The sequence below is a fragment of the Mycteria americana genome, chromosome 7 (assembly GCF_035582795.1).
Source record: "Mycteria americana isolate JAX WOST 10 ecotype Jacksonville Zoo and Gardens chromosome 7, USCA_MyAme_1.0, whole genome shotgun sequence".
In the NCBI taxonomy this organism is placed as follows: domain Eukaryota; kingdom Metazoa; phylum Chordata; class Aves; order Ciconiiformes; family Ciconiidae; genus Mycteria; species Mycteria americana.
The window spans coordinates 24,602,212-24,614,855 of NC_134371.1; the positions used below are offsets into that span (position 1 = coordinate 24,602,212).

A 12,644-nucleotide genomic window follows, 5' to 3' on the forward strand; every position below is an offset into this window, starting at 1 on the left:
CCTGGCCAGAAGTGGGCGTGTCATCTGACAACTTTTCTTGAAGCTTGAAGTAATTTTTTTTTTGTGTGCAGTGTATTAGGGATAGTAGTTACTTTTTGTGGTGAAACTTGTGATGATTATTTTTTTTAAAATAATTTACTAAGGAATGGGTGAGGCATTTACATGCTTATCTGTATACCATATTGCAATATAGCAGTAAGGTTTGTGGGGAAATGAATGGGTGGGGTAACTCTAAACAGTACACCAGGGAAAGAAGCTGAGTCATAAGATTTCCTTGAATGTGGAGAAAGAGCTGGGATCTCAGATACTAAGGATTAGTATTAACAAGCTTTTGTGCTTATACTGGATCTCTGAAGCCCCTTGAAAGCAGCAGCCTTATTTAAAACCAGTTTCTACTTAAGTTTCTGCAAAAGCTCTGTAGCTGTGTGTTAAACTGCAATGAATATAATGATGTACAAGTCACAAAGTATAACGTAGTTTTAGGAGGCTGCAGTGAGCTAGTAGAATCTAATGGCAGTAGCTGCCCTTCTCTTCCCCCAGCATGGTGCAGGTGTCTGCTGGGGAAGTAGGCCCTTGAAGAGGGAGAAGCATCAGTAAAGTAATTGAATGGCAAGAGGGAAGCTTGCTTAGTGAAAGGAATCAGCTGGCATTTGGTGCTAAAGAAACAAGCAGGGCTGTGAACTGCTGAGGACTTAATCGCTTTGAAATTTTCAGAAAGCAAGAAGCTATCTCACATTAGGTATTTAGTTTTTATGGAGAAATTTATTTTCCAGTGTTCCTTTTTTCTGAATTCATTGAATTGATCTTTTTTTGTTCACTTAATTGTTCATCCATGTTACAGCAGAGAATTTTTTCTTCATTATTTCATTTTGTCTCTGAATTAAGTTACCATTCTTAGATAGGGGATGTTTTTTTCATTTTAATCTTTAAGTGGGTCACACCACAAATAATTCTGTGATGCAGAGTTGTGAAACTGCTTTTGAATCAGATTAAAGCTTTTGTGTGCTGCAGACTTGATAGAACAAGTTAATAGTGAATTTTAAGGAAGATGCTAGTGTTCGGTGGTGGGTGGGACATGCCAGGTATGAGATGAACATGCCTGTCTTGTAAGAAAATTTATATGTATAAATTATGTTTCTCACACAATATCACAACAGAGCCAAACAAATCATTGATTGCTTTAGCCATTTAGTATGTCAGGAGTTTTACTTCTTATGTGTGAGACAGTTGATGCAGTTCTTCTATCCATGTTTTAAAGTTATGTTGAAAAAAATGCTGAAAAGATGTGCAGAAGTATTCAGAGGATAGCAAAAATGCCTTAGAGCTGGAGTATACTCTTAAATTTTGCCAGCTGATAGTGCCATTTACAACCATAGCCATTCTGTTAATGGCATGCTTATGCAGGTAAAGCCATGGTTATAGTAAACAGTTCATGCTGGAGCCTTGAAATAGATTGAAGTGTGGCTTCTGCTCTTTATCAGTCTCATTTTCTCCATGATAGGAAGGGTTTGCATGTGAGGTTGTATTAATAAACTACGCTATTTAGACATGTGTTTTGTATGAGAGGCTGTCATGTTTCAATTTGTTTAGCATATCAAAAAGAAAATTGAAAAATTATTTTGGTACAATGCTGAGGCTCTAGAAAATTGTTTCATCTAGTGGGAAACCACATACCCATAACCAGGATACTGAAAGATGTAGTATAGACAACAGCACATGAAAAATGTGGAAGAATGTTTTAATGACGAGTGTGAGTACTTGATTTAAATAATATACTGAAGGAAAGGATGGATGCTGCCTTTGGTCAACTATACTTCTGCAATTAGAAGCGGTAAGACCTTTCAGGAAGACGTGCTGTAGCCAGGAATTTGCAGTGATGAACTGGCAGTGGTATTTTGGATGCTTCAGGGTGGCACCTGGCTGCTGTCCTGCCATGCCAGCTGCTGCACATGCCCTGGTGCAATGCAGGACAGCTGCTGCTCTTCTTGCTAATGGTACTTACAGAAAGTACAGTCAGTAACTTAAGTCTGGCTAAACACTCTGATAACCAGTAAAATTCTATAATCCTGTACAAGAGGGCTGAATAGCTAATATGGTGTCTGCTTCTGGCTTTGAACTACTTGAATATTCTTTTCCCAAGGAGCATGGTAGCTTGCATAAAAAATGGTTCTTGGATCAAAGGAATGGCTGTCAGTCTTCCTTCTGGATGCTGGGCATGTCTGAGAGTGAGGCAGTGCTTTTAAAAATGCATAATTTCTTTATATATTTTTGTTTTTATCATTCTGACCAGACTTCACAGTGGTGAATTCTAGCTGAACTAACAGCCGCTTGTAACAATAAGACCTGATGAAAACTGATTTATGTTATTGTTTTCAACACTGTCTTAATGGTCCTTGTTAATCCAATAGGCATACAACAAAAGAACAGGTTCTGAGGGGAAATCAGTTCTATCAGGACAAACATGTGCTCGCTGCGTTATATTTTTAATACAAACATGCTTCTCTCTAGCAAGATGCAGCCTGTTTTGTCAGTAATAGACTGATAAATTGTCAATTAAAAATCTATATACAGAGTAGAGACAACTGTTTATTGTGAGTCTAGGTATTTTTCCTTTGTAGATTCATTAACTTATTTAACTGTATTTGTTTAAGTCAACCTCCTATGTGTTATTAACACTGTTGAAAGTAATCGACGTGATACGATTTCAGGATAGAGTTTGGCAGCCTTCCTCTACCTGGAGGAGGAGGTGGTGTGCCCTTCCCTCCTGCCTGCCCCAGCCCTCTCCCCTCCTCTCCTCCTCCCTTCCTTGGCCTGGCTCTGGCTGTGGCTGAGAGTGCCTTGTACTGGTTTGTCTCAAGAACCTTTCAGAAATCTTCCCCCCGCACCCTTTTTGTTGGGTTTGTCTTCTGCTGTTTTGGTGAGTTCAGTTGGCACACTGGACATTCAGACAAATATCAGACCACCCAAAATAACTGATGGAGAGTGACCTTCCCCCTTAAGTCCTGCTGTTGATTCAGCTCCTGCCTTACCGTGAAGTGCCCCTATGGTGAGATCATGAGATGAGGGAGCTGATTCACAACTACTTGCTGGTCAAAGGGATGTTTTTTCTACATTCCCTACACTACTCATTGCTTACTTTCCTTTTACGTGTTAGTTTTCTGATGGCTTAGTGAGTTGCACCAGCTCATGGATGGGTCAGCTGGCCCTGGCGTAAAAGCGGGGGAAGGAGTGGGGTGCTGGGAGTAGTGGGGGAGTGGGACCTCCCAGTCAGTGGCAGCCAGCTGTTGGATTGGCTCATTTGTCTTGGGGAACCTTACCATTAATTATTTGCCCTTATTAAAATTATGTTGATTTTGTTTGATCTTCAGCAGTTTTCTTCTTATGTGCACATTAACTGCATGTTACAGGTGCTTTTTCACTAGGCTTGGATTTCTTTAATGTGTGCAATTGTAGCCAGGAAGCGGCTGAAGGGTTTTTTCCTCCTCTTTTCCTTGTTAGGAGCTTACTAAAAGCAGTCACCTGCAACTCTTGGTGTGTAAACAAGGCAACAAGATCTAGCTGAAGACTTAATATAGTGCAGTTAAACTGTGAGGCCTACAATAGAATAAGAAATTGAGTTTATTGTACCTGATTGTTTCACAAAATTGGGAATGTAGTGTTTTTGGTACGTTATTTAAGTAGCATTTTGCATGGGGGAAAGCCGGACTTTTGCTCTCCTGAGCTGGAATAGTGTGAATACTTGAATTCATTTGATGGTTTATTTATGGATTATACTTCTATGCAGAGGAAAAAAGTAACAACTTTTTAATGTTGTGGTAATTCATGGTATACCATAAGCAGAAAAGCTGAGTTTGCTTTTGTGTCTTTGCTTATACAGCTAGTATTCCTTTACCTTCATTATAGCTTTAAAAGCCTGCATTGGTGAGTCTTCAGTGCCAGTAATTCATTTTTCTGTGAGGTAACTCTTTGCACGTGTCACTGCAGTCATGAGCGTTACCGTACTATTTCTTGTACCAGTATTTTTCTTGAAAATAGTCATGCAGGCACCTTACAATATGCTTTTTTTTTAAAAAAAAAAAAAAAAACAAAAAAACACACCACCTACAACAAAAAAACCCCTTCTACTGTTAAGTAATCAGTTTTTAAACTGTAGCACACATTTCTGTTATAAAGGTAGCACATTTTTTGACCCTTCAAATAAAAAAAAGTGAAAAATTACAAGAGAGAGCATGCTCCAGGCTAGTGAATCTATTCTTTAGAGAATTAAAATTTACTAAAAGAGAGGGGTTTGTTTATCGTGCTTCTGTATGTGTTCTTGCAGCATTTTTTTGCTGCAAGAGGGCTGTCCTCACAGAGAAATGTTTTTAAGTGTTGTCTGCTTAGTTGAAAAAACAGTCTTATATATGGAACGCATTAGTTTTAAATTGGACGTTAATTGATTGTGTGGTCAATGCAGTGAATAAAAAATATAAAGCCTTATACATAAAGCAAACTGTGCACGGATGCATGCTGCATTGACAGAGCTGGAAATTATATACTATCTGAAACAGTGGGACTACTATCTCTTGTTATCACAAAAGCCCAAATGTCCCAGTGTGCCTGAGTGTGTGTCAGTCACTCTGTGTCAGTTGAGCTTAAATCTCTGGGTATTTGGCTGCATGCCATATTGTTGTTTGACGGTCCATTTGGATTTATAACGTCATTTAAGATTTCTAAGTGTGGCTGTGACACCAATGCTTTGAGGACCTTAAATTTTGTTACATTTGGCATGCTGGAGTATTGGTGAAATAAAATGCCTGCCTGACAAAGCCCGAGTTTTGTTTAATATCGTTCATGGTCTCTTTTAACAAATGAATAAAAGCAGTGAGGTTTCTGGGAAGATAAGATAAAGCAAAGCAGCCCAGCAGAGCACAGAGCTGTCCATGTACTTGTTGCAGTTTAACACTTGAAGAGTCCTGTGATCCCTTTCTTAAGCCACAATCAAAATTTTATCATGAATTTGCAAGGCAACCAGGTGCTAGTAATGTGAAACAGTTATCATTTGACATGATGTAAGGTCTGTTCTTATTTACAGAAAATGTCATTTGATGTTGTTTCCTTTTTTCTCGTTTTGCAGATGTGGGTGGTTGCAGTTCTTTCCGATCTCACACAGATGTTGTCATTGTTTATTGTGCACAGAGTGCTGCTTGGGGTAGTTTTGCTGGGCTGAAAAGGGAACAGCCTGTCTATGTTCTCCTTGCTGCACGAAGCACAGCTCGGAGAGACAAAGGATTGCTCCTGCTTTTTTTTGGCAGGACGTGGCACAGGTTCTTCAGTAATAGAGTTTTGTTTCCGGGTTGGTAGGGTCTTCAGTCTTGAGATCCCAGATGAAGTTCCTGGCAGTACCACTGCATTCCTTCCAGTAATAAAATTAAAATAGCAGAAACAATGCGTTTATTCCATTTTGTATAGTCAATGAAATACCTTGAAGCAAAATGTCACCTTCAGTAATCAAGGATGTGGATTTCCTTCTTACTAGTGCTGGCAGTCTCTCCTGATTTTTCTAATTGCTTATGAGAAATTCATACAGGAACTTACCTCAATTGGGGAAAAATGTTTAGTATAAATATATGCTAGTGAACTGTTATTAATTGATTATTTTCTATTAGATATACTAAGTACATACAACAAAACTTGTGTATGACTTGTGTATGCATGCAGGTGTATCCGATTTATGCAGAACCTGGAAAGTTTAATGAATAAGTCAAAGTGGTAGACTATTTTTAATTTAAAGAAGAAATTGAGCATTATCTGGAGGGAAATAAAGTTTTGCAAACCTAGACATTGGGCACACCATGAGGACAGTTGTTTGTCATTATTCTATATTTCTATATGTTAAATATATTCTCCATGTAGTCTTTTAGTTTAGAAGTATCATAGTTGTGATCCAGAAAATGGGTGTGCAGAGACATTTTCTTGGTTTGGATTTCTTTTCTTTGTATATTGCCGTAATACCAGATTTTGTGATTCCATATAATATTTTTATTCTCTCAACTGTTTTGGTTCTTACTGGATTATATTCTGTTTTAACACATAATCCACGGAATTAAGACTAGCAACTTTTTGAGCCAGTCCTGCTCTGTTACATGGGCATAGCCATCTTCCAGAATGAATATGCTGAGTAGTTGTTACATACTGTTATTATAAGGGATGATATGCAAGCGTGAAAGAATCCAGCTTTGTTTTCAGGGCTCATCTTAATTTGGCAGGAATAGTAGTCAAAGGGAGTGATAAAGGGAACATTTCAAATGTTGCTGTGATGCTCGAGTTATATCATCTATGCTGTGGGGAAATTGTACTTATTTTCACACCTGTCTTTCTAGAAAAAAAAATGCCTGTGTGAAAATACTGTAATTTTCATTAAACATTGTTTTAAATGCCATTACATTTTCATTAAATAACAATGAGTAGTCATGCTTTTCTTAAAGGTAGGTTTCTGTTCTACTACATGTAACAAAGTTGAGGCATAAAATTCTCTTGTCTAAGGAATGACCTGTGGGCACTTTATCTCTTAGAGTACCAGTCCTGTGTTTGTAATTTCAGTGTTACAACCTCTTCTTTGTGCAGTTTATGAATGAGGGATTACTATAATGAGACAATTATTATACCACAAAATAAAAGCAACAGAAAGTCCTTGTGATCTGTTAAAGAATGGAAATGGCCAATGGAAGGTCTTGTTTCAACTTTCGTGCTGATACTTTTGTCTGAAAGTAATCTGATTAAAAACTATGTACCTTATGCTTTTTATCAGCTGTGTTAGGTCAGTTGCGGGCATGGAACAGTGAAGGTGTGATCTCCGTAGCTGGTTACCTGAAATACCTATTTATGGAAATTTTCTTGGCTAAAGATCTGAGTGCTTCTGTTCTTCACCTTTAAATTGTTGCCTTTGGGCCAGCGCAACTTGTTTGTGTTAAAAATCAAAATAACTCAAAAATAGCATCAGATTGGTATTTTTCATCCTTGATCAAAACATGATTGAGTAAGATCAGGATTAACATTTTGGAGTTCATGGTGGATGAGCTGGTATTTTAATCAAGGATCAAAGTGCATGGTATTAGACAAGAAACTTTAACATGTACTGGTTATAGTTGACTTGTTACTAACTTAATGGCCATTGTATGGATTTAGAAATTACTAACTTCCAGGGTAATATTGCTTCTTTGTAATGACAGTGTAATCTCTGCTCTGTCAGCTTCAGCTGTGTTTTGTGTCTAGCAGAAGTAGCACTGTCAGCATTTTTAATGCAGGATTTCCTGTTCTCTTCTGTCTTAGATTAGAGTTCTAGAAGTATGCTTTATGGAATTCACTTATAAGAAGTTTTTATTATTGTTTAAATGGGGGTGTATGTGTTTAGTAACAAAAGCTTTTGTATACTCATTTGTACTAGTAATACTTTGCTATTTTGTACACAGAAGTGAATATATATATGTGTGTGTGTGTAAAAGCAAATATATGTAAATATACAGAGGAATGAATGTATTTGGACTCGAGCACCAAACATTTTTAGGGAAGGAAAATTGCTTCCATAAGAGAAGTTTTATCTTTTTGAAAAAGATACATATCAGGTGTTTGGTTTTAATGTTTTCAAGTGCCTTATTTATGTCCCTGTTATTGGTGACAAATTTTGTTTCCCATAAAATGAGTGGGAGTGAGACTGTATTTCAGTATGAAGTTGCAGTAATATTGATACAAAAAAGCCAGGACATATCAAGTGTTTTGACATAGGAATAAGCTGCTGTCTGTATCATGCTCGTAGTTCCTGCACTAAGGCACAGGCTCTGCGGTCTACTTTGCATTTTTTTATGGAATGAATATGGATAAAAGCATGTACCTGGACAGTCATTGCAGAGCCACTGAGACATGATGACTTGTGGGTCAGAGACCTAATATAAGAAGGCATTTTGCTTGACAGCATTAATTGGAATAATTTATCCTTGTTAGTCTTGCCCATATGTGGCATTTGTACAGTATGTGGCTTTGGATATAATTAATGTACTCTTTAATCTGTTCCTGTATCATAAGATAATAATCTTAATGTGAGTTCTTAGATTCTGTATCTTGTGTTTTAAAAGAATTAGAAACACAAGCATTTAAGTTTGTCATGGCAAGCTCTAGTTCAGCTATCAAGGATGGTTGTTCCACATATGAATACCTTTGCTACTCTCTCGATCTTCATCTGTGTTGTTATACTGACCCCATGTTTCCATTTTTGACATGCTGCTTTTCTCCTCCTTTTCCAGGTGAAGCAGGAGCTGTAGGAGGAAGACCTTGTGGCTCGCAATCATGCCATTCCCTTTTGGCAAGTCCCACAAGTCTCCTGCAGACATAGTGAAGAACCTGAAGGAAAGTATGGCAGTTCTAGAAAAGCAAGATATCTCTGACAAAAAGGCAGAAAAGGTACAGTTGGGACTTTCCAATTGCTAAACAGTAATTGAAGGGGAGGGGGTGGGAGATATTTACAGCTGTTGAAACTGAATTAATTGGGAATTATTTTTGGGTCTCATACTCTGATAAAGAGTAAGTTGTTATGTACCTTTGAACAGGTATGTTTCATGTTGGTTGGCTTTGCATTTTTATGCCACTGGCAGCTGGTATGATACTTAAAATAATTTGGTTTGGAACTGTAGGATGTTGCATTCTTTAATAAGGAGCTCACAGCCATACAGTGTTCTGGTGCTTGTGTCCACCATAGTGGCTTTGCTGCTGTACAGTAGTTCTGTCTGTGCTTGTCTATGCAAATGTTCACAGAGCAGAGAGTCTCTGTTACTGAAACCAAGGAACTTTGTGTCTCCATGGATGTCAGTAGAGGATATACTTTTACCTTTCCTTGTCTTTTCTTCAGCTCACAGGAAGATGTGGTGAAGAGTTCTTGTGCTGGTGCAGTTTCCTTTAGATAGAATGGTTTGCTACTTCAGGATCTGTACCTGTTGACAGTCACTCACTTCTCAACCGGTAGTTCAGCCTGTGTGCAGCTGCATCCCATCTAGTGACTCGTATGGCAGGGGTATTTACTGTTTAGATGAAGTTTTTCCTGAAACTCAGCACAAGGGCATAGATTTCAATACTTCCAAAAAAAAGCCCAAAACCAAACCAAAAAAACAAGCAGACAAAACATCTCCCTCTCCAATCCACCAGCTTTTGAAGCAGGCTATGATACCCTCTTTGGATCCTCTCCCAGCATTATTTAACTGTTCTGTGCCATTCTTGGCATCCTTAGAGAGTCACATGTAGGAGCTAATCACAGTCTTTTTGATGTTCACCAGTATTTTTAAGCAGAGTGTGGCCAGCTTCTCCACATCCAGTTTCACCTAGATTTGGCATTACTGCTTTACGTGGAGGAGAATCTGGGTCTTAACTAAACTGCCATCTTTATCCTGATACTCTAAAATCAGCATCTTCTACCCTGATGCCAGCACATGGTATGTTCCAGGTCTCTTGCAGTGTACCATAGTATTTTTCCCTGATGCTTTTTGTCTCTTGCTGGAGAGAAAAATGTTATGGCCTGTTATGCAGGCCTGTGTGGAGGCTGGGAGGATTTTAATTTGCTGCTGCTTTTCTTCTTTCTCTAATAAAGACATCTGGAGAGGAGGGGTAGGCGCATTCTGAAGAGTCTGTGATGAGACATGGCACTGCCTCCTTCATCTCAGCCTCATTATTAATTCCTGGAGATGTGGCTTGATCTTAAAATCTGTGCTCTTTTGTGTAATCTTTTTCTTTTTGCTTAGACCTCTAATGGGGAACAGACCAGCTTCATTCCATTGTGCATAGCTGTGCACTGTATCACATGCCTGTGTTCTTGATGCTGTAGCTGAAGATTATTATGTACCATTTGCTTCTTGCTGGCCTTTAATCCCATACCTCCATCTTCTTAAAGACCTTGTTTATGTGAGTCTGCTGCTTTGACAAGAAATAATATGCTAAGCCTGTAGAGTTGTTTCTCCTGTGTACAGAAAGCAACACGTTCTACTTGAAGGAGAAAAGAAGGCAACCCATGTTCACTAGGTTAAACGTGAGGAGGGTTAAATACTGACATTCACAAGACTGAGCTGGGTATGGTAGTGCTGGCCTCTGTCATCCTCGTTATTCACAAAGGAGACCAGTTGATGAATCTGAACATTCACAACAGCAGTGTCCACATCTCCGTACAGAGATTCTTCAGGAAATAGTTGTTTCATTGGCAAGCCAAGACTTCCATGAAGGTGACTGTGGTTGTGACAGTTTTTCTCAGATTCTCAGATTGTTTGCTGGTTTGATAGAGGAAGTTCTTTGATATCTTACCGACCAGTCATCACATGTTTGAGGGTACAGCTCTGATTAAACACCCTGAATTTGTGCCCTCTTCCTATCCAGTCTATAGAAATGACTGGAGTAACTTCGGAGTTAAAAAACAGCAAGGGTCTGAGCAGTTATCTCAATATTTAGGGTAGTGAAAGATAAAAACATGCCCTTTTATTATTATGATCCTTTCTGCAATGTAACTTTTCAGCCTCCTTTGGAGAAGAATTCTCTGCTGATGAAAGGGTGAGTTCTGTGGCTAGTAGTGGAACAGAAATAGAAAAACTCACTGCACATAAAGCACAAAAATTATTACCCTTTAGGAAGAAGGGAGAAGAATGCCAGAGTTTTTCTTTTTTTATAACTCCATTTTATTAGTGGTTAGACTTGTATAAAATACGGTCTCTCTCTCTCTCTCTCTCTCTCTCTCTCTCTCTCTCTCTCTCTCTCTCTCTCTCTCATTTCTGCTTTGTTGTTGCTGTTTCATCCAAGGGTGTGCTTCTGTAGCCTGTCAAATAACAACAGTGAACTTTCAAGGCTAAGCAGCATGGTACATATTCAGTGTTGATTACTGATTGTGGTAAAGACAGCCTTTTAGGTGCAGAGAATACTTACTTTTAAAATTAAGTACACACAGTTGCATATTTTCTTGACTCTTGAACATATGGAATTTGAAATGTGTATGTAGATTAGACTAAAAAAATTTCAGCACACGTTGAAGTGAACTGAACATTTCAAAATTTAATCGTTGTTTTAAATATTTCTTCCACAAAATGAAATTAATTCTAAATGCCCTTTTGTTTTGTACCTTATGGCTGGCTGAGGTTCCAAAGACAAACTAGTGCTTTTCTACTGCAGTACCACAGTGTTTTTAAATACGTAGTTCACTGTAGTTCCTACTATGCAGTAGCACCACAATGCTGTTATGAAAATATTTAGTTTGCTACTATGTAGAGGATGCTCTTTGACAGTTTACTGACACACTTGGAAATACAGATTTGTAAGAAAATTAGACAAATAATTTTCCCTAGAAATTAAAAGTGTAATTAATTATGTTTGAACAGAATACCTCAGGTTTTTTCAGTGCTTAGACTGAAATTTAAAACTTCTAATGTTTTGCGAGAGGAAGAGAAAACAAAATAAGAAAGAAAGATTTTTAAAGCTTGGACAGTGTGTGTTCCTGTACGTTCTTTACAATGAAAATGGAAGAGATTCTTCAAAGCAAAAGATGTAAAAACAACGGTAGTGTTCATGATGCATCTTGTTCAATTACGAAACATTCTGCCCTGTAATACTGGAAAATTTGTTTTATAAATAAAAATCTGAAATTCAAAAAGTGAATTCTAGTTGCATGTTAATCTACCTTTTTTTGAGCTCTGTGAATACTGGAGAAAAATCAACCAGGTAATTTTTCAGGTCATTTTGAAATGTTCTTTAAGTTTGTGGTACCTGCTTAGGAACCGAGATCTGAAGTGGCTGTAAAAGCTGGGCTGTGTCTCACTGCTGACAGTCTGCCTCGTACCGTGACTCGGGCTGCTTGTTGGCTGTAGCCTTGTGCTAAGGATAGAGGTGATGGCTTGCTGTCTGTTAGTATTTTGGAAGGGAAACTTGAAATAACAAGTGCTTCATAACTGAAAATGTGTTCATCACATACGCTGTTACTTTTCCATTACTGGTGTTTTTTCAGAAAGGGGAGGGCTCTAAAGGGAAGGGGAAGGAAAACTTTCATATAAACAGGACCTACCCTTGATCTAGCCCATTAGTTAGTCTTTTATTTGCATCTCTTCCTCCTCTTTGGCTGACATCAGCACTTATTTTTATACTACCAGTTCACTTGGTTTGTGGCACACGTTTACTGTTGTGAAGGTAAATATTTACTCATGTAATAAACTTGTTCTTCCCTACCCTTGGGTTAACCCTTCCCTACCTTGGGTTAACCTGCTCAGAACAGCTCTGGTTTTGGCTTTCGGATAATTGTTTCAGCCATGTTGTTAACCTGTGTGGGTTGACTATTCCAGGCATGGTTGGTCTCTCTTCTTTAAGTTACCAGTTCTATGAAATGGACAGTATACTATATGTATGGGACAATGCAATATGCTATTTTGCTTCAGCTGTCCAACTGTAATATTGCATCATGTTGCCATAAGCATAGATTGGATGTCATTCAGTGAGTTAATGGTGTAATTTACAAAGCAGTAAAATTTTAAATTTGTTATGCAGATGTGTACAGTTAATTTGTGGTTGAAAGAAGGCTAAAGGTTAAGTAATCTGCCTTGCCTACTGCATCGGGCTGTTACTCAAAGGGTAAAGATGAGGCTGCTTCTGGACGT

At 38.2% G+C, this 12,644-nt stretch overlaps 1 protein-coding gene across 2 annotated transcripts in view; it reads left to right on the forward strand.

Annotated features, from left to right (window-relative positions):
- Positions 1-12,644, forward strand: part of CAB39 (calcium binding protein 39) — a 44,534-nt gene that overhangs the window by 13,692 nt on the left and 18,198 nt on the right. For both annotated transcript variants that reach the window (XM_075507429.1, XM_075507427.1), the window contains one exon: positions 8,280-8,436. In XM_075507429.1, the coding sequence (XP_075363544.1) occupies positions 8,323-8,436 (114 nt within the window). In that variant the 5' untranslated portion in view covers positions 8,280-8,322. The remainder of the gene's footprint in view (positions 1-8,279; positions 8,437-12,644) is intronic.